Source organism: Puma concolor, chromosome B1 (genome assembly GCF_028749965.1).
Source record: "Puma concolor isolate L17-30 chromosome B1, mPumCon1.1.hap2, whole genome shotgun sequence".
Taxonomy (NCBI): Eukaryota; Metazoa; Chordata; class Mammalia; order Carnivora; family Felidae; genus Puma; species Puma concolor.
Genome location: NC_141670.1, coordinates 112,199,951 through 112,225,115, shown reverse-complemented (window position 1 = coordinate 112,225,115; position 25,165 = coordinate 112,199,951). Strand labels below are relative to the sequence as shown.

Sequence of the window (25,165 nt, the reverse complement as noted above, 5' to 3'; positions counted from 1 at the left end):
GCTGTAGACCAGATGTCTCCAGAACTAGCTAGGACTGACTTTGCCATTAGTGAATGAAGTAGCTTTGGTCAAGGAGCTTATTTCTCTGTGTCTTCATTTTCTGTAATTAAAAGTGAAAGCAAAACAGAACAACCAAAGCTCCTAAACTTCTGGGCTTATTGTAGAGTGTACTATCTAAGAACAATATGCTGTTAAAGCAGGTAACTCTGTGGGCCTCAGGAGGGGCTCAGTAGCAACCTTTAGGAGAATTGTAAATGGAGATAAAGTCTGTAAGTTGAGAAAAATATATTTATGGCTTTATGTATTTAAATGGTTTGGAAAGTAAAATTGATTTTGCTATGTATGTACTTTCAGAAAAACTTATTTTGAAATGGATTTCTTTCAATATTTAATCATACATGAAAGGAAGCAAGTACTAATAGTTGGGCAACAAATCATTTATTCCTTCAGATATCTTGTCTGAAATTCTGGGCGTTAAAGACAACAAGTTTCCCAGTAAGTTGAACACAACCTCCAGTAGACTTTTAAGCTCAGTCTGCTTGGATATAAGGTCCCAAGCACCTTGAAACTTGTAGACATTCCAGTGGAGAGGTGGTTTGGAATATCGATATTGACCACATACCCATCATTTGTGTCCACCATCACTAACCTATGATATACACACTTCCATCTTCTACACCACATACACAGACGCGCGCGCACACACACACACACACACACACACACACACACACACAGATTAAAAGCTGGGGAGAAAATAGGGTGATGTGACAGAGAATCAAGGGGGTATAGTAATGAGTTTGATTCTGTTTTTGGTGTTTGCCCACTGACAGTTTTCAGACCCCAGCCTTCTGCCACCCACTTTGTCCCACAACTGGACAGGCTGGGGCGGGGGGGGGAGGGTTGCTTTTTGGTTTGTTTTAAACCTACTCAGCAGTAAACCAGGCATAGCTTGTGGGAGACTTTACCCCAGCCCACACCCTAATCACAATAAAAACCAAAGCCACTCACCACTCTCTTCACACAAGTCAAATGAACCAGCTTGGGTGCCTGTCTCCTCTCCTCAGAAAGACTCATTATGTGAGTACTAAATCTTTTCATATCTTGGGGTGTGTGTGTGTGTGTGTGTGTGTGTGAGCGTGCACAACCATCAGTCTCAACCTACAAACTAAATTTTGGGTGGATGGAAAGGATCCCACCCTCCATTAGGCAACCACAAGACAGTGGGGTAGTACTATGGTAAATCAATCTGGGGGGCTTGGAGGCAATAGCATTGAGGCTGAGACCTGAAGTAGAAGGAGCTGGTCTCCTCAGGAACCATGCCATGGCAGAGCACAGTCAGTTGGGAGACTTGGAGACCAGACAGGAGTTCAAGTGAGAAGTAGGATTCTCGGTATTCACATACAAGTTCTGTGAAGGCTTGTATGTTATAGCAAGGAGTTTGGACCTTTTGTCAATGTAGAGAAGAGATGTCTCTCAAACCTGTATCACATGTGCTCATGAAGGCTTCGGTGAAATTAGTTTCGTTTTACCAGGCTCTTTACTTGATAACTAGGAGCTGAAACTACTTTTCTTTTTTCCCTCTTTTGTTGTAGGTACCTGGCTGTACCGAAATGAAAGTGACAAGATCCTGGTGCAGTCAGTCTGCATACAGATCAGAGGGCAAATTCTGCAAAAGCTAGGTACGGTCATCAAACATTCGCTGCTCTCAGGGCTCACTTACAAAGTCTGGCTACGAGATATTACTGTGGAATTTTCTCATTGTATCTGGTTCAAATTGCTAATCCTCACTTAGTTTCCTCATCGAAAAGAAAATGACATTTGAGATCCCAGGAGTGTTATGAACATTAATAAAACAAAATATTTTCTGTTGAATTGTGTTAAAGAAATGTATAGTTGTACACTGCGGTATTAACCATAGGATTCTTGGTAATAATTCTGGCATCTGACTTTCAGTTCTACAGGACTCTATGTGATAAGAGGGACACCTTATTCTAAACCACCCTGACACCTTACCCATTCACTCCTCAGAGGGCATTCCCCAGGTTGTAAGGCAAAATTTATAGAATGCTTGTTGTGCTTTATTTTTTTTTCTCTCTTTTATGTTAAGGGTATACCTTAAAAAAAATGCCCTTAAAGCTCCCAAAGGATGGTTAAAAGGAGGGAAAACAAACAAGGAAAAAAGATAATATGGCCAGCAATTACCAAGAGCTCTGCGGTAATAGGCTCAGAACTGTTAGACCTCAGGTTCAGATGGGCCACGAGGCAAGTACACCTGAAATGCGTAGAATGCTAGTTGTGCTTTAAAATGCATGGCCCTACCCTGCTGTTTATGGTCCATCAAGCCTGAGTGGCTTGCCAACAGCCCACGAAAGGGTCTCTGGCACTGTCCCCACAGACAGGGCAACCTGGACATCAGAGGTTCCCAGGAGGGGGTCCTGAGGAGGAACACAGGGCAGCGGCTATGCTGTCAGCTGGAGGGAAGAAGGAACTACTGGGGAGCCACTGGGGGCCCTGTGGGCTTCTTAGACTGTCCCCAAGCCCTTTGCTCACCTGAACGTGGAAGACTTTAAAAAACAACAAAAAGGAAAAATAAAAAGGAGCTGCAGGTGCTCAAATAAATTACTTAATTAAATAAAATGCAAACTAAGGTGTTTGAAAATGTTAGCATAGAATGGTAATTATTCTTGTAAATACTGTATTTAATTATTTTTATGTTAATGTATTATATATGATATATAATATTTTTTTACTGTTTTCCTGTGAAAGGGAAGCATTATCTGTATTAAATCAGCTGGAAAAATTTTTCCAGCAGATTGGCATTCGCTGATTGTTCTCAATCTAATCCAGCCCTAAATTTTCCTAACGGGAGCCAGTGAATCTTCTTTCTGTATTAGTTTTCAAAAGTATTTTCTAGCACAATGCACAGATACTAGCAGTTTGTCTCATCTCTCTCCCTTTTTTTTTTCAGGGATGTGGTACGAAGCAGCAGAGGTAATATGGGCCTCAATCATAGGGTATTTGGCCCTTCCTCAGCCAGATAGAAAGGTGGTTTATCTAGTGCTTTTTTTCCTCTCCTATCCTACATTTGTCTTTGGATGATTATCTCCTTGTGGCATAATGCAGTGTATTGTTTATCAATTTTATCGGTCCTATTTTTATTGATTCTACATGGGCATAGGACCACGAACACTTGGTAATTTCCTCTTGTGTCTTCTCCGTCACCATTTACAGCCAGACTCCTGGCATGTATGTAGTGTTTTCACGTTTATTTCTAACTATCTTTTTTTTTAATTTTTTTAAATGTTTTTATTTATTTTTGAGACAGAGGGAGACAGAGCAGAGTGGGGGAGGGGCAGAGAGACAGAGAAACATAGAATCTGAAGCGGGCTCCAGGCTCTGAGCTGTCAGCACAGAGCCCGAAGCGGGGCTCAAACTCACGGAGAGTGAGATCATGACCCAAGCCGAAGTCGGACGCTCAACCGACTGAGCCAAATCTATTTATATTTTTATTTCTATTATTCATTTATCCATTTCTTTTATTATATATTTAGCCTTTGCCTGATTCCACAGCAAAGTTGAGATAACCAAGCTGCTTATATGTAAAATCATTTTCCCTCCGTTGAGTGAGCAGACTCCAATCCAAGAAATTTGAGAGGCACCATTTGCTTTCCTACTTAATGTTTTCATTCTCTGTACCTCTGTAAGAGTATTCTCCTCATCAACTGGAGCACTGCGTTATCACCTGTATCAGCAATGCCACCGCCTACAACCCTTTTCCCACACAGACAGAATGGGATGCGAGGACGCATGCTTGGGCCAATCCTTTAAGCCTCTAGCAGTATGAAGAAGTTAGTGTTGACAGTCCAGTAAAGCCCAACTAAGAAATAGCTGTGTTTACACTCAGGATCTGATGATCTTTCAAGCCTGTGGCATCCAGTTTAGAAGTATTTCCGCTGTCAGAATAACAAGAAGGAGGAGGAGGGGAAAGAGGAGGAGGAGGGAGAGGAGCAGGAGGAGGGGGAAGAGAGGAGAAGCAGAAGCAGCAACAGCAGCAACAATATTTCATATGGAGGACTAGTCATGGCCTTCAGGCCTTGAGATGAGACCAGTAATGGACCTTGAATTCCTAATCTGTGTTCTGTTTGTATTTTTCTTACAGGGTATTTCCACATCACTAGGTATACTGGCAGACATCTTCGTTTCCATGAGCAAAAATGATTATGAGAAGTTTAAAAACAATCCACAAATTAACTTGGTAATTATCACTTGGTCCAGAATGGCATCACCTACAAAACTGCCAACGTTCTTGGTGCTTGGTTTATCAATCTCATTCTCTTTCCGGGAGTCAGGGAGCACAGTGTCTCCCCTCTTCAAGTAACATGAACAGTCCTGGGGACAATTTCTATGGTGTCCTATTTGGCTTGATTATCTTAGCACCTAGCACAGTACCACACATACAGAGGGTACTAAAAAAATTAAAAATGACAAGTAAAAGAATGAATAAATATCATCAAAGTGATAAATGCTTTGAACCCCACTGATTTCTTTCAGAAAGAAATCAGAAAAATAAACTGAGGTCCGGACAAATTAAGTGACCTCTAATTCAGATTATCACAGAATTCGGTTTCCACACTTGGCCCATCTCAGTGATAAAGTAAAGGGATAACAATTATAAAACTTTAATTACCCTCTGTTCAAATCAGAGCATCTGTCACTTGTCTAGATTCTTATTCTTAATAATGAGGGTTCCTGGGGCGCCTGGGTGGCTCAGTGGGTTAAGCGTCCAACTTCAGCTCAGGTTATGAATTCACAGTTTGTGGGTTTGAGCCCTGCGTTGGGCTCTGTGCTGATAGAGCAGAGCCTGGAGCTTGCTTCAGATTCTGTGTCTCCCTCTCTCTGCTCCTCCCCCCCACCCCCCCCAACACTCACGCTCTCTCTCTCTCTCTCTCTCTCTCTCAAAAAGCAAACATTTAAAAAAATTTAAATAATGATTACTAATTTTTATATATTCCTTTATGATTCAAAAAGTATGTGAGTGTGTGTGTGTATATATATATATATATATATACACACACACATGTATATATGTATATGAGCTACACAAAACCCTATGAAGTAGGTAGAGCAAAATATATCATTCCGATTTTAGAGAAAAATAAACTGAGGTCCAGACAGATTAAGTGACCTCTATAGTTTGCACACTAGGTAGGATGGAAACTAGGAGCAGAACTCAGGTCTCTGTCCAGTTTGGAGCATCAACATAGACATTGAGCTGCTCTCCTGCACTGCACTGATACTGAAATTATTTTTTTAAGTTTATTTATTTTGAGAGAGATACTGCACAAATGGGGGAGGGGCAGAGAGAGGGAGAGAGGGAGAATCCCAAGCAGGCTCCACGCTGGCAGGACAGAGCCCAATGCGGGGCTCGAACTCACAAATGGTGAGATCATGACTGGAGCTAAAATCAAGAGTCAGATGCCTAACAGACTGAGCCACCTGGCACCCCGATATTGAGATTTTTAATAGTATCACAAAGATTGGCATTTTTTGTTAAATACTAAAGTGACAATAGTAACCATACTTAATAGTAATGAGTGTGGCATAAGAAGGCTTGCAGCTTGCTGCTAACAATCTGAGTTTTAACAAAATGTTGCTTGTGCTGTCAGACCAACACACGAGAAAAGGGTTATATCTCTAGTTCAGTGAAGTTGTCTCTGATGACTGTTTAAAATTGTAAACTGCCAGGGCACCTGGTTGGCTCAGTCGGTAGAGCATGCGACTCTTGAACTCAGGGTCATGAGTTCAAGCCCCACATTAGATATAGAGCTTACCTTAAAAAAAGAAAGGAAGGAAGGATGGACAGAAGGAAGGAAGAGGAAGAAAGGAAGAAAGAAAGAGAAAATTTTTAAAAAATTGCTAACTGCCTCCCCACCGTGAAGCTCCTTGACCTTTTCCTGCTTTATTTTTCTCTTGACTATTTGTCACCGTGTCAGATAATATGCATTTTACTCATTTTGCATATTGACTGATCCCCTCCGCTCAATAGGAAGCAAGCTTATTTACTGAAGGCTCAACTGTCTGCTATCTCCTTCATGTTTAGAACAGTGCCTGGCACATGGAGGTTCTCAATGCATATTTCTAGGATGAATGAATGAATCTTAATTGCTGTGAAATCATACATTAAAAGGCTCTTTGCCAAGAACAGTGCAGAAATCATCAGCTAATTTGGCTGCAAAATGTGGGGGATTTCTGTGAACAAAGAGTTGCATGATCCTGCAGAGAAACTTGTGTGAATTATTTTGCACACGTTAGGCCCACTCTGGGGAGGGAGGGGGATGGATTGTGTATGGGTGTTGGGGGATAGGACACTCAATTCCCTAGGGTCCTTTGAGACGCTTAACTCTTTCTTGGCACTGTTCGGGCGTTGTTGTGGTAAAGGGCAGGGTGTCCCTCAGAATCCTGAAAGAAAAGTAAAGGAATTTCATAGCCTGACTTTTGCTAATGGATAAATAATTGTCAACACAACACTTGGCCTGTTTTCTCACAGGGTTTGCTGAAGGAGTTTGACCACCATTTGCTCTCAGCTGCAGAAGCCTGCAAACTGGCAGCTGCCTTCAGTCCCTATACACCCCTCTTCGTGCTCACGGCTGTGGTAAGCAGGGTGCAGCCCCACACTCTACCTCTCCCCAGTGATGGAAGCTACCAGTGAGAGGAAAAGGGCTAACCTAAAGTAGGCTTTGTGCACTTCATTAGAGAATTGTAATCAGACCTCATGTATGGAAAGGTTTTATCAGTCAGGGTAGTGACATCCTGGTGGAAGCTAAATTAATTCAGCCTGCGGGTCTGATGTTGTCTGCCTGAGGCCAATGGTTCCCAAGCACAGCAGAATCACACAAGGAGTCTTCTCAAAATGCACATTCCTGATCCACCCTAGACCCACTAAATGCAAATGTCTGGGATTAGTACTCGGAAATCTTTTATTCTGAAATACTGCCCAGGTGCACAGAGGGGTTTGGAAGCCACTACTCTGTTGTTTTGATTATTGTTAAATAAATGATGTGTTTATATATAGCAGTCTTATTTCTCTTTTGCATAGAGAAACTTACTGTGTCCCTGTCCCATGTATAGACTGTTTGCTGAAACTAACAACAGCAGTAACAACAACAACAAGTTTATCATCTTTGATCAAAAAGTATCAGACCTGGGCTGGCTCAGTCAGAAGAGTATGTGACTCTCGATCTCAGAGTCATGAGTTCGAACCCCACTTTGGGTGCAGAGATTACTAAAAAAATAAATAAACTTTTTAAAAAAAGTATCAGGCCTATACTAAGATGGTAGTTAAAACTAATCTCTTACACCGTCATGCCAGCCAATCACATCCATCCCAGTCCCTTTCCCTGATTCACCAAAGAGACTTTAGGTCCTTGACTCAATATGTGATTGTGTATTTTTCTTAGAATATCTGTGCCACGTGTTTGTTTTCCTATAATATTTCTAATCACTGTCCTCCAGGAATGAAGTGTTTCCTGATTCACTTCCAGTTTCTATTTCAGTGTCTGATTATGTGCTTGGTATTTTCCTCAGAATATCCGTGGCACGTGCTTGTTGTCCTATACTAGCTCTAATGACTGTCCTGTGGAAATGAAAAATTCATATCTGTGTGAAGCCAAAGAGGCCTTTGAAATTGGCCTCCTCACCAAGAGATATGATGAACGAGTTAGTGGAAAACAAGAGCTTCACAGTCTTCTCAAAGCTGCTTTTGGCCTCACCACTGTGCACCAAAGACTGTATGGGGAGACAGAGGTGGTCTGTACAGCAAGTCAGCTCTGTCATGAAGCTATGGGAAAGCTGTACAGTTTCAGTACTTCCTCTGAAAGTCAGGAGAGAGAAACTCTCTCTCAGGAGATCATGTCAGTTATCACCCAGGTAAAGGATCATTTACAAATTCAAAGCTTCTCAAACTTAGATGACAAGTCTTATGTTCCAGAGAGTTTCAAGCACGGGTTGGATAAACCCATCTTGCATGGGCAAGTAGATTTCCAAAAAATCCTTGAAACCTATTCCCAACACCACACTTCAGTGTGCGAAGTTTTTGAGGGCTCTTGTGGGAACAACAAAGATAAACAGAAAGATACGAAAACGGGAGTCTGTATCACTACTCTAGAAACAGAGACAAAAAACATAGATACTGTGTGTACCACTGAAGACAAACCACATTTTCAAAAAAGCACCGTAATATCTTCCTCCCACAAGGCTAAGAACGGTCAGGAGAAACTCAGGAGGATAGCAAGAAAAAACTGGACCCATTCTGATGCCTTTCGAGTCTCCTTGGATCAAGATGGGGGAACTGAGTTTGAGTCATCAGATCACAGCCATGGTGAAGGAGCTGTTTTGAACAAGTCTCTGAGTGACAGCCAGTGCTCCAGTTCTTGGAGCGAATTATCGGTGGTTAGCTCTTCTACCAGCTGGGAGGAAGTGAATTATGTGGACGATAGGTCAACCAGAAAAGAGCCTTGCAAAGAAGTGCACCTTGTGGATACTGAGTGTTCCGCTGCCCCGTCTGAAGACATCAATGAGGAAACCAGACCTGTACATCCACTATCTTCAGAGCTTCACGGTCTCTCTCTCCAAGTGTCCAAGGATGACAACTTAGAGTCTTTGCAAAGTCAACGACACAGCCACGTGCCCTTGAAAACCTCCCATCCTCATAACACAACAGGCATGTTCTCAGCGTCTGGGGCGGGGCTGTTAGAAGGAGTTCCAGAAGATGTGCAGAAAGCCAGAAATAGGGGATCCAGAAATACTTCTGCTCATTCCAGACCCTCGTTTGGTTCTGCTTCTTTGTCCTCTTTTGATGCTGGTTGGCCCAAGAACACAGCCACATACCCTTTGGTCCAAGAAGAAGAAACCTTTGAACTAATTGATGAATTTCCAGAAATCAACTATGATGCCGAAGAAAGGCATGGAGAGGAAATCAAAAGAGGCACAGGCCTTACATTTAAAGAAAGTTCCGCCTGGGTTGACCCGGAAGGAGAAACAGCAGAAAAAGAAGAGGATATGCCCTTAGACTCTGACATAGTCATGGAGGATTCCCTGGGCCAACGTTCCAGGACAGCACGTAGCTTTTCCACTCTTCATTGGCCTGTTCAAAATCCTGACTCAGGAAAGAGCAGTGGCTCAGTCAAAGAGCAGGGCATCGACCCTGATGCCTCCACAGTGGATGAGGAGGGCCAATGGCTCGACAGCACAGATGTTCACCCCACAAGCAGACGTGGCTCTTACAGCCTATGTGCTCTGAGACAGTCGCGTGGTCAATGGCCTGAAACCCCCAACTCCTCTGTAAGCAGTAACATTCCCTCCTCTGATTTTAGCAAGGACTGCACTACCACGGAGGAGGGAAACAAACTAGGAAACATGCTAAACTGCAGCCAGAACTCCACCTCGTCCTTGGCAGGGTGGTTGAAATCACCAGCATTTTCCAGCGGTTCTTCTGAGGGGGAAAACCCGCAGTCCTTTCTGAATTCCAGTGGAAGTTCTTTTGTTTCATTGCCGGGAATGACAAGGCAAGAGATCCTAGAGGCTCGAACCCTGCTCCCTGATGACTTTGAAAAACTTTTGGCAGGGGTGAGACATGATTGGCTCCTACAGAGACTGGAGAATACAGGAGTTTTTAAGCCCAATCAACTGCACCAAGCATACAGTAAGTACAACCTTTCTAGTAGGTACAGCCTCAGGAAGTATCTATGATTCTGATCGAATAGCTCTGGGGTTTGGATCCAGGCATGAGTATTTTTTAAGAGCCCTCCAGTGGCTTTGTATAAAGCCAATGTCAATAACCTTTGCTTCAGGGTATTCCCGTGTTTTGCCTGTTGCCTTGAATTCAGACTAAAAAGACAGTTCGGGTTGTTACAAAAAAGGGCAAAACGTTCCACTATAATAGGGTTTCCCTATTTTCTATTCCCTATTTAGGGACTCTGAAGGTGCAGAATCACATTCCTTAGAGTTAAGTAACTGCTTTATTGTTATGTGCCAGTTTACAGGTGAAAAGCCATATGTACATGATCTCATACCCATTAGGGAAACATTATCATCCCCGGTGTACAGATAAGAAAAAGAGAGGAAGCCCAAAGTTGGAAAAACAAAACAAGTTGTACATTTCCTCCTTTCTTCTTCCCTCAATTCACTTAGCCTTCCTATGTATGTGTGCAAGAGGCCCACCTTCTGTTTCCAACGCCAGCTTCTCTGATTGAGTTGCCCAGCCCTCGTCACTATCTTCCCCAGCCTCCAGTCATCTCCCTCCCCAACCCCAGACCCCTGAGTTTATCTTATTTTAAGTACTTTTTCTCCTGAGTCTTCTGTTCATTCATCCATTAACATGACCTGGATGCAGAAGGTCCTTGTTCACTTTATCTTAACTTGGATCCCAAAATGTTGCATTTCTTCCTTAGGGCTCATGTCTTTCCCCCTCAAAGAAATGCTTTCTTGCTAGCACTGTTCCTCCTTTCCTTCTGGTGGAGATAGTTTTTACTTTTCCTTCCTATCTTTTCCTTTTTCAATTGAGTAGCATCTTCGTACAGTAGCTCTTTTTCTCAAGTAATTCCTGGACTTTCCCAGCTTAAACAAAACAACTCAGAGAAAATTAAGGTGCACTTTAATATGTAACCATGATTTCTGGAGTTTCCAGGAATCTCTGAGGTATAATTGTTTCATTTATTTCTATCTATGTGGTCTGGCACACGTAGTAGCCTCCATTATCTGGGCCCCCCAGATAATTAGAAGATGCAAACATGTATCACTGTTCCAATATGAACTCTGGCATTTTACTGTTTAAAAAGCCCTTTATTTTTCACTGCTTTCTCATATATGTGTGTGTGTATGTGTGTGTATATATATATGTACATATATATGTATATGTATATATATGTATGTGTATATATATGTATGTGTATGTGTATGTGTACATACGTATACATATGTATATGTATGTGTATGTGTACATATATATGTGTATGTGTATATATATGTATATGTATATATGTGTGTATATATATGTATCTCATATATGTGTGTGTGTATGTATATATATATATGTGTATATATATATATACACACACACACACATACATATATATATATATATATATTTGTTGTTGTTGTTGTTGTTGTTGTTTGTTTTTTTTAGAGAAGGAGCAGGGGAGAGAGAGAAAGAATCCCAAGTAGGCTCCACACTGCCAGTGAAGAGACTGGAACAGGGCTCAGTCCCATGAACCATACAAGATCATGACCTGAGCCAAAATCAAGAGTGGGACGCTCAATCGAATGAGCCACCCAGGTGCCCGTCCACTGCTTTCATACAGAAATTCTAGCCTTAATCCCTCTCCATCACAAGAGAAAGGTTTTGTGAATCTTCATTATATTTGCAAAGCTTTACTTTTTTATTGTACTTCACTAACTTTTTCGTAGTATTCATAGAGAAGGCTAAAATTTGAGAAAATGTCTAAAGAAGCTAATGATTTCAGACAAGCTGGATTAGGATCTGTGTCACTTCAAATTTATTCATGAATTGTAACATCCCTTTGAAAATAACATCCAGGGGCGCTTGGGTGGCTCAGCTGGTTAAGCGTCTGACTTCCACTCACATTATGATCTGGTTCATGAGTTCAAGCCCCACGTCAGGCTCTGTGCTGACAGGTTGGAGCCTGGAGACTGCTTCAATTCTCTGTCTCCTTCTCTGCCCCCCACCCTTGTGTGTGTGTAGTCTCTCTCTCTCTTTCTCTCTCTCAAAATAAAATAAACGGGTAGCTCAGTCAGTTAAGTGTCCGAATTCAGCTCAGGTCATGATCTCACGGTTCATGGGTTCAATCCCCATGTCGGACTTTGTGCTGACAGCTCAGAACCTGGAGTCTACTTCGGGTTCTGTGTCTCCCTCTCTCTCTATGCCCCTCCCCTGCTCATGCTCTGTTTCTGTCTCTCAAAAATAAAAATAAACATAAAAAAATAAAAATTAAAAAATTAAACTAAACTTTAAAATACAATTAACATCCATTTTTTCTTACCTTTTTTCCAGATGCTCTTTTATTAAAATATTCTAAAAAATCAGAATTATGGACAGCCCAGGAAACTGTTGTGTATTTGGGGAACTACCTGAATGTGAAGAAGAAAGGCAGACAAAGAAACGCTTTCTGGGTTCATCATCTTCATCAAGAAGAAACTCTGGGGAGGTATTTCTTTAAAACATCTATACCACTAATGTAAAATGGGCTAATTATGCCTTTCTCTTAATCATTTATGAAATTTTGAAAGAGCTGAAAAATTTGGCCAAAATACATATTTCAGATGTCTACTCCTTCCTCCAACTCATTAATTAATTAATAGCAGTTACCACACATTGACCACCATTATGTCAGCCATTTTACATAGATATACATGATGTCAAACCTATCAGGGAAACATTATTATCCCCATCGTACAGATAAGAAAATGGAGTTTCTGACCATGTGGCAGGACAGAGAGCCTTAAGCGCTCCCACTAAAAAATGCTGACAAAAAAATCTAGTTAAACTACAAAAGCTCCACTTATAAGTAATAAATGAGCCTGCAAAAAAGGTAGTAAAATCCTTTGAGCCTACAGATATGAAGCATATCCAGGGATATAAATGTATACGAGCCCCTAGGACACTCTGTACAAGTTTTGAGAGGGGTAGGATGAGACGGCAGCTAGCAATAAAAATTACACATGGAAGGGAGTGAGTTTAGATACCATCCATCCATATAGAGCAAGGATTCAGGAATGGCTATGTCCTCAAGGAAAAAGTTTTCTTAAAAAAATACTAACTCCATTGAGGTAAACACCTGGAAAATTTTTAATTTGGCCTTAGTTCTTGACAACAACTTTAAGCAAAAACTTACTTGAAAAATTAGTAACCATGTTACTGTTTTTCCCCGTGGAGTCTGAGGCCTACTTTTACATCATCTGTGTATTGGAAAAGACCTATCAGCCAAGAATTTTAAGGTGAACCCTGCTCTTTATCCAAATCCAAATAATTTAAGAAATAAGTAGGAAGAGAGGAAGTAAGAGAGAGAGAAATTGGGTGATTCTTAAAAAGTGGAAGTACATTTCTTGAAAAGGTTGTTGATGATAATAATAGTAGAAACAATAAATATATTTACCAAGTATATACTTGCCAAGCCTCATTTTAAGTCACTTTTATACTTTTTATAATCAATCATCACAAAACCCTATGAGGTTAATATTATTATCCCCATTTTACAGATGAGGGAACTGAGGTGCAGAGATGTTAAGAAACTTGCATGGGTTATGGGTTGAATGACTTTTTAACAGCTGTGTGCCCTCAGCCTCAGATTCATACGTTGAAGCCCTAACCCCTTGTACTCAGACTAGGATCTTACTGAAACAGAGTCATTGCAGATTAATTAGTTAAGATGAGGTCGTACTGGAGTAGAGTGGGCCCTTCGTCCACTATGATGGGTATCCTTATAAAAAAGAAATTTATTTTTTTAATGTTCATTTATTTTTGAGAAAGAGAGAATGTGCATGTACCTGCACACACGAGGGGCAGAGAGAGAGGGGGACAGAGGGGACCCAGGCACCTCTCTAAAAAGGAAATTTAAAGAGAGACATGCACGTGGGGGTGCCTGGATGGCTCAGTCAGGTAAGCATTCAACTTCGGCTCAGGTCATGATTTTGCGGTTGGTGAGTTGGAGCCCCACGTCGGGCTCTGTGCTGACAGCTCAGGGCCTGGACCCTGCTTCCAATTCTGTGTCTCTCTCTTTCTTTGCCCCTTCCTACTCACATTCTGTCTCTCTATCTCTCAAAAATAAATAAACATTAAAAAACAAGAGAGAGATATGCACACAAGGAGAATGCATATGAAATTGTAGTTATTGTTGCCATAAGGCAGGAACCACCAGAAGCCAGGAGGGAGGACTGGAAAACATTCTTCCCTAGTGCCTTCAGAGGGAACATGACCCTGCTGATAGCTTGATCTTGGACTTCTAGGCTCCAGAACTGTGAGAGAATCTATTTCTGTTGTATAAGGCACCCAATCTATGGCACTTGGTTGCAGCAGCCCTAAGAAGCTAATACACCAGGATGCATCATAGGAGGATCTGAGATGGGAAATAAAAGAGAATAAGAAACATGGAAGATGGAGTGAGAGGGCACAATATATGTCTGATCAGAAAAAGATAACAAAGCAAATATCTATTTGAATAGATAATATCTGATGATTTTCCAGAATTGCCAAAACCCATTAATCTTCAAATACAGGAATCACAATGAATCCTAAGCAGGATAGAAAAGGAATGAGGGAAGAAACTAGAAGAGAGGAGGGGAGGAAGGAAGGGAGGGAGGAAGGGAGACAATCATAAGTCCACTTCTAGCCACATTGTAGTCAAACTTCAGAACACCAAGGACAAAGAAACAATCTTAAAAAGCAGTCAAAGAAAAAAGAGTTTACTACTAACAAATCTTTACTGAAGAAAAATGACCCCAGCAAAATGGCATAAGATGCCAGAAAGAATGGGTCTACATTCCCAGATTGATGATCCTGTGCCTAGCACTGGAGGTCCTCTGACAGAATGCTTGGGAAATGATCCTGTACCAAGGTTTGCTCAAAGTTCCAAACGGGTTCAAAGTTCTTGCAGCCCAGAGGTCCGTCCATAGCAGAAATGCTCACAGCACTGACGGAATACCTCTATTAGGACAGCTGGTCCCCTGCAGCCTGCTTTCTGATGCCATGTGGGTTCCTCCTCTGCAGCCACCCCTGTCAGGTTTCTTTTCGGATCCCCAGGAGGCTGAATGGCCAAAACTGCAGCCAACGTGGATTTCATGATCTTATTGGACTCAGAAACTTCTGGAGAGAGTTTTCTCTAGTTGAGGCCTGTAACTCTAACAGTTCCCTTTGATTTTTGGAGGTCGCTCTGGACGCATGTGAATTACTCATGAATTCACACCAACGTATAGCAAATATAAACCACAGTAAAGTGTGATAGTTACTTCTTGCTCCTTTCAACACTGAATCATTTACTGCCTCATTTATTTTGTCTCCAAGTATGCCTAAGTCCTTGAAATATACATATTTCATACTTTCTTTGAAACACTCAGGTCTGGCTAGCACAATGCTATACACGTAATAGGTGATGATGCAAACAAATATTTGTAGAGATGAAGGACTCGCAAGGGGAAGGGGTAGAGGAAGGCTTCAGATTGTTTACTTAGCCTGTTTAAGACCACGCTGCAGGTAGTAAAGATCTGGTTGCAGAGTCTGCACTTTCTGGTGCCCATCCTGGCTCCCTTGGCTTACCAAGGAAGCCTGGCAGGCTGATTCGTTAAGGGGAGATTTCCTCTATAATCAGTATTATCCTGGATCAGTGTATCAGACAGGGTTCTTCAGAAAAACAGAGCCAAGAAGATGCAAACATATATAGACGAGAGTTATTGTCAGAAATTGGCTTGCATGATTATAGAGGCAGGAAAATCTCAAAATGTGTAGTTGGCAAGGTGGAGACCCAGGACAATGAATGGTGTAGTTGCCAAGGCCAACAGGCGGAAGACCCAGGAAGAGCCGATGTTTCCCTTCAAGTCCAAAGGCAGGAAAGACCCATGTCCAGCTCCAAGGCAGTTTGGCAAGAGGAATGTCTATCTTGGGAGAAGGTCAGTCCTTTGCTATTTGGTCCTTCAGCTGATTGGATTGGGCCTATCCACATTAGGGGGAGCAATCTGCTTTACTCAGTCCGTTGATTCAAATGTGAAATTCATCCCCAAACAACCTCACAAAAACACCCATAATAACGGTTGATCAAATATCTGGGCACCTTATGTCCAAGTGAAGGTGGCACATAGAATTAACCATCACAGTCACCTAGCATGAATTATGTTCTGTTGTTCAGGAGGCTCTCACAAGATTATTTGAGTCATAGGAGAATTCAAGATAATATTGACTGTCTAAGGTAGAGAAAGAGTAACATCTTTCAAGCAGTTTTGTGTATCTTCTTTGGTCTTTGCTCTCTTACTCTATGGTAGGATCACTTTTGCATTTCTTTTTGTATTTTTTTCCTCTGGTCATAGGTATGTTGGGAAAGAATATAAGGAGCAGAAGGGGCTCTGGCACCACTTCGCTGATGTGGAACGGCAAATGACCGCACAGCACTACGTGACAGAATTTAACAAGAGGCTTTATGAACAAAAGATCCCAACACAGATATTCTACATCCCGTCCACAGTATTACTGGTGAGATTAAAGGGAGTAAGGGTTTGCTTAAACAGGCCTATAAATATATGTCAGGTGAGATTTCTGGTAAAATCCAGTAAACTCAGTTACCAGACTCCTTCATCTACTTCGTCTGCTTTATCCACTTAGACATGTCAGAACTAAGACCCTCTCTACCCTGAATATACAATTTGGATCTTGGATCTCCCAAATCACTCTGTTAATTCTGGTATCTGGTCTGCATACATGGTCAAGTTGGCATTTGTAGTATCCTTTCTTTGTGTACTGTCTGTACTTTCAACGAGAGAAGAAGGACCCTGAAGATCATATGTAGTACAAATTATTCCCTCAGCACGATGCATTCATTCCCTGTTTCACATCTGTTGGACCCCACCCCTTGGTGACCAAGTGATTACTAAGTCATAGCTTAAACACCTTTAGTAAGGAAAAATAATTATTACCTTTTCACTTTCAAATAATTCTAGTTGTTAGAAAGCTCTTAGATTTAGCCCAAATCTGTCTTCCTCTGAATTCTACCTGTGAATTACAGCTCTACCTTCTGGGGCCATCGAGACCAATGTGTTTTCACTAAGATATCTCTTTAAATATAGACAGGCAACAATCCGCCTCCACTGACTTTTCTCTTATTTGGATCAAGAATATTCTGCCTCCCCAACTATATCGAATCCTTAGCTCATTCACACCTAAAGGATTTTGTTTTACTTTGGCCAGAGACATTTTTAGACCCATATTCTATTACCACTAATAATAGCTATCATCCATTTTTCACTTTCTTTATGTCAAGCACTATGCCAGACATTTAACACATTAACCCTTGAAACAACTCTGCAAAATAGATGATACACACAAACGCTTAGCTGACATTCCAGTCCCGCGTCCCAGCACATGATCTATCCACATATCCAAACGGGCTAACTCCCTGGGGTAGGTCCCATCATGGCCTCATTTTTATGTGAGCATTTTTTTTTTTAATTTTTTTTTTCAACGTTTTATTTATTTTTGGGACAGAGAGAGACAGAGCATGAACAGGGGAGGGGCAGAGAGAGAGGGAGACACAGAATCAGAAACAGGCTCCAGGCTCTGAGCCATCAGCCCAGAGCCCGACGCGGGGCTCGAACTCACGGACCGCGAGATCGTGACCTGGCTGAAGTCGGACGCTTAACCGACTGCGCCACCCAGGCGCCCCATTTATGTGAGCATTTTAAAGAATAATAATAATTTTAGGTTCTCTTATATATCACATAATGTGTTAACCACCCTACATGCATTTTTCTCATATAATTCTTTTAACACTCCTATAGGGGCTATTCTTATAATACCTGATTTACAAGCGGGCAAACCAAAATCTATAACAAAGCTCCTAAGTGGCAAAGCCTGGGTTCAAAGTGAGGTCTACTGGACCCCAGAGCCTGCAGCCTTCCTAGCCATTGTGGTATATTGTCTCCCATTTCTATTTTTCAGATTTTGGAAGGCAAGACAATAAAGGGATGTATAAGTGTGGAACCTTATATCCTGGGAGAATTTGTAAAATTATCAAATAATGCGAAAGTGGTTAAAACAGAATACAAAGCTACAGAATATGGTTTGGCATACGGCCATTTTTCCTACGAGTTTTCTAATCATAGAGATGTTGTGGTCGATTTACAAGGTATGTGAAATTGGGGATTATTTTTTTACTTTTAGTGTTATTCATATGTAAATATGAGATCTTGTAACTAGCTCTTCCAGTCATTATTTAATAGATTGTTCAGTGCCTAGACTACTATGTGTAATTAAATTAATCGATTTTATGGGGTGCCTGGGTGGTTCAGTCGGTTGAGCATCTGACTTTTTTTTCTTAGTTTTTTTTTTATTTTATTTTTTTATTTTTTTAAAATTTACATCCAAATTAGTTAGCATATAGTGCAACAATGATTTCAGGAGTAGGTTCCTTAGTGCCCCTTACCCATTTAGCCCATCTCCCCTCCCACAACCCCTCCAGTAACCCTCAGTTTGTTCTCCATATTTATGAGTCTCCTCTGTCTTGTCCCCCTCCATGTTTTTATATTCTTTTTGTTTCCCTTCCCTTATGTTCATCTGTGTTGTCTCTTAAAGTCCTCATATGAGTGAAGTCATATGATTTTTGCCTTTCTCTGATTGACTAATTTCACTTAGCATAATACCCTCCAGTTCCATCCACATAGTTGCAAATGGCAAGATTTCATTCTTTTTGATTGCCAAGTAATATTCCAATGTGTATGTGTGTGTCAGGGGGTGGTGGTGTGTGTATATACACACACACATACCACATCTTCTTTATCCATTCATCCATCCATGGATATTTGGGCTCATTCCATACTTTGGCTATTGTTGATAGTGCTGCTATAAACATGGGGGTGCATGTGTCCCTTCAAAACAGCACACCTGTATCCTGTGGATAAAGAGCATCTGACTCTTGATTTCAGCTCAGGTCGGGATCTCATGGTTCGTGAGTTCAAGCCCTATATCGGGCTCTGTGCTGATCGTGCAGAGCCTGCTTGGAATTCTCTCCCTCTCTTTCTCTCTCTGTCCCTTCCCCACTTGTTCTCTCTCTCTCTCTCTCTCTCAAAAAAAAAAATAAACTTAAAAATAAATAAATTTAATAAATTGATTTTACTATATGTAGCAAGTGCTGTCTGAAAAAAAAAATGTGTAAAGGTTCTACAAGTGTCTAGAGTAATACATAATCAGTGAGAAGATCTGCCTCACATTCTGTTGAGCTTAATTCTAGAGCAAATCCACAACAGCTTTTTAAAATTTCACTTAAGTGTATTTGAGTGATGTAGGTTTTTTAATATTGCATGTTTTAATATGTGAAAATCTTTCCACTCTTTCATTTCTTCAGCCCTTTACCCTTATTACAAGTGTGATATTGGGTTTCATAAATGGTGATCATTATGGAACAGAAAGTTGTGTGTACAAAAATCTGACTTTTTAAAAATTTTCTGCATTTATATTTTAATTTTGTTTCAGTTCATCTAGTATTTTATTTATCAGAACTATTATACTGATATAAGAGCCAATACTCTTCACTTCATTTAAATGATAAATGAGGTTTATTATAATTATTTTTAATAATGATTCTATGACCATTCCCCAAGATTTTGTCTACTCCCCTTCTGTAGCATTTATCATCACTCTCTGCCATATTATATATTTTATGTACTTATATTGCTTCTTAATCTGTCCCACTTCACCAGAATATTAGCTCAATGAGTGTAGGGATATTTTTTATTGGTTTTTTTTTTTTTTGAGAGAGAGAGAAAGAGAGTGCATGTGCATGAGTGGGGAAGGGAGAGAGAGAGAGAGAATCTTAAAATTTTTTTAATGTTTATTTATTTTTGAGAGAGAGACAGAGCATGAGCGGGGGAGGGGCAGAGAGAGAGGGAGACACAGAATCCAAAGCAGGCTCCAGGCTCCGAGCTGTCAGCACAAAGCTCTATGTGGGGCTTGAATTCATGAGCAGGGAGATCATGACCTGAGCTGAAGTCTGACCCTTAACCTACCGACCTACCGACCAACGACCAACCGACTGACACACCCGGGGGCCCTGAGAGACAGAATCTTAAGGAGGCTCCACACTCAGTGCAAAGCCTGACTCAGGGCTCCATCACACAACCCTGGGATCATGACCTGAGCCAAAATCAAGAGTCAGCCACTCACCAAACTGAGCCACCCAGGCACCCCAAGTGTAGGAATTTTTGACTCACTCGTTCATTGCTAAATCCCCAGTACTCAAAACAGTGTCTTGTACAGCATGTATACTCAATAAGTATTTGTTAAATGAACAGATGAATATATGAATTAATGAGTTAGGCACTAAATAAACTTATGCATCATGAAATAAATATTCAATATATTGTGATCTTAGTAATTAAACTAAGTGCATTTTACTGCTCTCCAATTCCTTGAAAATTGGTGATCTAGGTATGTCATAGCTGACAAATTTAATTACTCAGCATTTAGTTTCCCTTTTTAAACCAATTATTGGAGTATGCAATACCAAATCCCTTAGCAGAAATTTATTAAAAGTAAACCATTATGACCAGGTTTTTAAAATATCTCTTTAAGCATATACATTTTATTTCTCTGAAACACATTACTGACATTTGTAGAGGATTTAATTCTCATACATATTTATTTCTCTTTTAGGTTGGGTGACTAGTAATGGAAAAGGGCTTATCTATCTGACAGATCCCCAGATTCACTCTCTTGATCAGAACGATGTCACTACCAATTTTGGAAAGAAGGGAATTTTTTACTTCTTTAATCACCAGCATTTGAAATGTAATGAAATATGCCATCGTCTTTCTTTGACAAGACCTTCAGCTGAGAAACCAAATAAGTCATAGACTATCTGGTGTGGTAATGGGATGGGCTTGGTGCCACTCATGGGAGCTGGGTCTTTCTCTTCCCCCAGGCACACACAGTATAGTGAAGCCTGGTCCCCTCAGACTTAGGCAGGGCTGTGGGACTACTTCTGGCCAATGACTTGTGAGAGGAATTAGTGCCTATCCATTTCAGACCCATATTTAATTGCCAGTGTGACTTGCTATGGAGTTAGTTCTGCCACAATTACCAAGAATATGTCAGGAGACAGCTGCTTATCGGCATAAGTACTACAATGAGGGCAACACGGGAAAGGCCCCCAAGTGACCCATCATGGACACAAAACAGATGAGAAATAAACTTTTGTGTTTAAGCCATTGAGATTTTGGAGTTTTTTGTCACTATCAATGCTGATACCATGAGTGTTTTTCTTATTGCAATATTTAGGAGTTCTCTGTACATATTAAAGAATTCAGGACATTGTGATAGAAGTTACAGTTTTTTTTCTCTTTGTCATCTGACATTTGACTTCATATGAAACTTTTTCTTCCATGCAGAATTTAATACAGTTGAATTCATTAATCTTTTATTTTATGGCTCCTAGGTTGCATGTCATATGTAGATCCTCCTGACCATGGGTTTATTTTAATCCCACTATATATATATATATATATACACACACACACTTATATTTATATTTATATTTATATATATACTTATATATACTTATACCCTTATATATATACACTTATATATATACTTATATATATTTATATATACTTACATTTATATATATATTTATATTTATATATATATATATTTTTTTGAGAGAGAGAGAGAGAGCACATGAGAGTAGGGGAGAAGGGCAGAGAGAGAGAATCCCAAGCAGGCTCTGCTAAGCCAGATGCAGGGCTCAATCTCACAACCCTGAGATCATGACCTAAGTCAAAATCAAGAGTCAGAGGCTCAACCAAGTGAGCCACCCAGGGCCCTCCCCCACCATATTTTCTTCTAGTGCATTTACATTTGTGAAAGGTGTGAATGAAGAATAGTGCATTTTAACAGCCACAACAGTCCACTCCTTACAGCACACAGATCTGCTTCTTCACACAGGTGTGTGGGGGGGGGGGGGGCAGCTCATCCAGGATCTTGCTAAAAAAAACTTAGAAAATGGATATTGGTGAGATGTTCCTTTCCTGAAGTTAGGCTTTGGGGCTGCAACTAGTTTTCACCCTTTCCCTCCTCCACAATTCATTCTAAATTTCCCTCATTCTTTAGTATTACTTCTGCAAGTCTTAGTGTTTACCTGGTGATGTGACTCAGACTTACATATGTGAAGTTTCTGGATGCTTGATAGAGCTTTCTCAGGGGTTACTGCACACATCTGTTCACAACTGCGTCAGGGCAAGTGAGAACAATTCAGATCTGCTGCTGTGGGGAGTGTGGTTGACTGGGAATCCAGCTTCCACTCCACTGGGTCCACTGCTGAGTTCATGGTGAAGTCACGCTCCCCAGTGTGCTCTCAGCCACTGACTCAGCAAGGCCAGGACACTTTAAACAGGTAACTGCACATGAAGTCTTCCCACTGGCCTGATCAAAAACTTCTTAACACTGCTGTCCTCTAAGACTCTTCCTGCCGAACCCTCCTTTGTCTGCCTTCTCCTTTCACAGATGTCAGACCTGTGTACTCTTGTTCCCACTGCTGAGCCTTTACAGTCATTTCTCCCAATAAATATCATATATGTCTAATCCCTTTTTGGCATCTGCTTCCTAAACAACCCAAACCAACACAAGTTTATTAAAGAAATGGGAAAAACCTCATCCTATTCATGAATAAAGAGGGAGGGGTGCCTGGGTGGCTCAGTCGGTTAAGTGTCCAACTTCAGCTCAGGTCATGATCTCGTGCTACAGTGCTACATGAGTTCAAGCCCTGCGTCGGGCTCTGTGCTGACAGCTCAGAGCCTGGAGCCTGTTTTGGATCCTGTGTGTGTGTGTGTGTGTGTGTGTGTGTGTGTCTGCCCCTCCCCCCACCTCTCTCTCTCTCAAAAAGAAATAAACATTAAAATTTTTTTAAAAAATAAAGAGGGAAAATCATAGTCTCAAAAGATGCAAAAAAAAAGGTTATTTATTGAAAATCAACTCATGGTAAAAATCTCTTTGCAAACTAAGCACAAAGGAAAGCTTTCTGGATCTGATAAAGGGTTTTTTTTTTTTTAACTTTTTTTTAAGTTTAATTATTTATTTTTAGAGAGAGAATGCACACTAGCAGAGGAGGGGCAGAGAGAGAGGGAGAGAGAGAATCCCAAGCAGGCAGAGTCTGACTCAGGGCTCAATCCCACCAACCATTAGATCATGATCTGAGCCAAAACTAAGAGCCATCTAAGCTCCCCCTAATTTTGTTTTAAAAAACAGCAATATCATGGGGGTGCCTGGGTGGCTCAGTCTGTTGAGCATCTGACTCTTGATTTCAGCACAGGTCATGATCCTGTAGTCATAGAATCAAGCCCCGCAGTAGACTCTGCACTGAGCATGGAGCCTGCTTAAGATTCTTGCTCTTTCTATCCCTCTGCCCATCCCCCATGCACGGTCTCTCTCTCTCTCTCTCTCTCTCTCTAAAAAAAAAGAAAAAAAAAAACCAAAAGGAAATCACCATACACCCCTTAATGAAATAATAGACCTGGGAAAAAATCACTGATAGATCACTAATAGAAGAACTTTACAATGGAGGAATCAGGCTGATGTTACTTACACCTCAATCAACTGTATCACTAAAAGTGGGACAATAAATCAATGATATAATAACACTTTGGGGACAATTAGGGATTTTTAATGTTTACTGAGTGTTAGATAAAATTAGTGAAGTGGTATCTTAAAACAATACTAAAGCCAAAAACAAAAAAAAAAAGTGAAGGTGGAAGTGAAAAAAGCTTGGTTCTTTTTTGGTAATGTTGAAGCAGGGATACAGGTACATGAGTATTCATTATATTAGCCTTTCTCATTTTGCATATATTTTTTAAATGTCATTTTTTTTCATTGGAAGGTGATAAAAAGGAAGAAATACCAAGGATAAACCAAAGAATGGGTTGGTAGAGATGATGAAAACTGTGATTTGTCAAACAAGCTAATCAAGAAAAAATATAAGAAAGAGTGTTCAACAGTGTGAAGTCCTGCAGAAAAATCAAGAAGAAATAGAATATGTATTGAGTGAGGGCCTGAGGATAACGAAGAGATTGGTGACAGCTAAAACAAGCCATTGATTGACAGAATGACCCTCTGGATATTGTAGAACAGAGATCAGCAAACTATGGCCCCTTAGGTCAAATCCTGCCACCATTCCAAGTTTTATTGGAACAGAGCTACACTCATTCAGTTACATATTATCTGTGGCTGAATTTGTGTTACAATGGCAGAGCTGAGGAGTTGCGTCAAAGACTGTGTGTCCTACAAAGTCAAAAATATTTATTACCTGGGCCTTTACAGGAAAGGTTTGTTAACCCTTGTTGTAGAAGAAGAGATCAGGAATAAAGATCCGGTTTTTACATTTACAAAGAAAATGTGAGTATCTCTACCAACACAAAAGAAAAACAGGTAACACAAATAGATGAAGAAATTGGAAATTTGAGGTGATAAGGAAGGAAGTTGATGAAAAGCACGTATCAGAGCACCCTTTCCTTTTTGAAGTCAACAGTCTAGGCTATCTGTTGAATGAGATGAGGCTAGCAACATGAGGGATTTGAGTGGAGGGAAGGTTATGAAATAATGCATATTTCTATATCAAGAAGAGCAGAAATAGGGGTTCCTGGGGGACTCAGTCAGCTAAGTGTCAGACTCTTAGTTTTGGCTCAGGTCATGATTTCAAGGTTCACGGGATGAAGCCCCCTGTCAGGCTCTATTCTGACACTGCAGAATCTGCTTGGGATTCTCTCTCTCTCTCTCTCTCTCCCTCTGCCCCTCCTCTGTGCTTGTGCTTTTTCTTTCTCTCAAAATAAATAAACTTTTTCTTTTAAGTACAAATTGTACTACTGAGGGGAATTTGCAGAAAATTACATTTTAAGAATCTCTTTAAATTGTTATATATTTACACCAACACCAATATATCCAACATCTGGCTTAAGAAATTAAATGTAATACTAATGTTGAAGCCTCCAGTAGACCTTTCCCTAATCTACACCTCCTCTTCTGCCCAGAGGCAATCACTACCTAGAAAGTGTTGGTTATCATTCCCTTTAATGTTGTTACACATTTACTTTTATTAAATGTTGTTATACATATATGTTCATATAAAAGTAATAATAAAGGGACTTTTTAAAATATTTTTAAGGTTTGTATAAATACAATAAAGACCAGAAGGGTTTAAAAAGAGCCAGATTGACTTTAGAGAAAATGAAAAATACAGCCATTGATATTTATGATTTAATAGAAAGGTTAAACAACAAACTAAGCATAATTCAAGAAAGAATTATTGAAATGCAAGGTAAATGTGAAGAAACTAGCCAACATGCAGAAGAAAGATAAAGGGTTGGAAAAAGCAAAAGAAAGAACATAAGATTTAGAGGAAACATG

At 40.5% G+C, this 25,165-nt stretch overlaps 1 protein-coding gene across 9 annotated transcripts in view; it reads left to right on the top strand.

Annotated features, from left to right (window-relative positions):
* Positions 1–24,727, top strand: part of ALPK1 (alpha kinase 1) — a 137,581-nt gene extending 112,854 nt beyond the window's left edge. For 6 of the 9 annotated variants that reach the window (XM_086704382.1, XM_086704380.1, XM_086704383.1 and 3 more), the window contains 10 exons: positions 451–495; positions 1,596–1,682; positions 2,972–3,048; positions 4,163–4,258; positions 6,551–6,655; positions 7,588–9,703; positions 12,071–12,224; positions 16,093–16,255; positions 17,717–17,903; positions 20,426–20,979. In XM_086704382.1, coding sequence (XP_086560508.1) covers positions 451–495; positions 1,596–1,682; positions 2,972–3,048; positions 4,163–4,258; positions 6,551–6,655; positions 7,588–9,703; positions 12,071–12,224; positions 16,093–16,255; positions 17,717–17,903; positions 20,426–20,625 — 3,230 coding nt within the window. In that variant the 3' untranslated portion in view covers positions 20,626–20,979. Of the gene's footprint in view, positions 1–450; positions 496–1,595; positions 1,683–2,971; positions 3,049–4,162; positions 4,259–6,550; positions 6,656–7,587; positions 9,704–12,070; positions 12,225–16,092; positions 16,256–17,716; positions 17,904–20,425; positions 20,980–23,642 lie in introns of those variants that run through there. The other 3 variants (XM_086704387.1, XM_086704389.1, XM_086704388.1) reach the window with 2 other exon arrangements.
* The last annotated feature ends 438 nt before the right edge of the window (positions 24,728–25,165 follow it).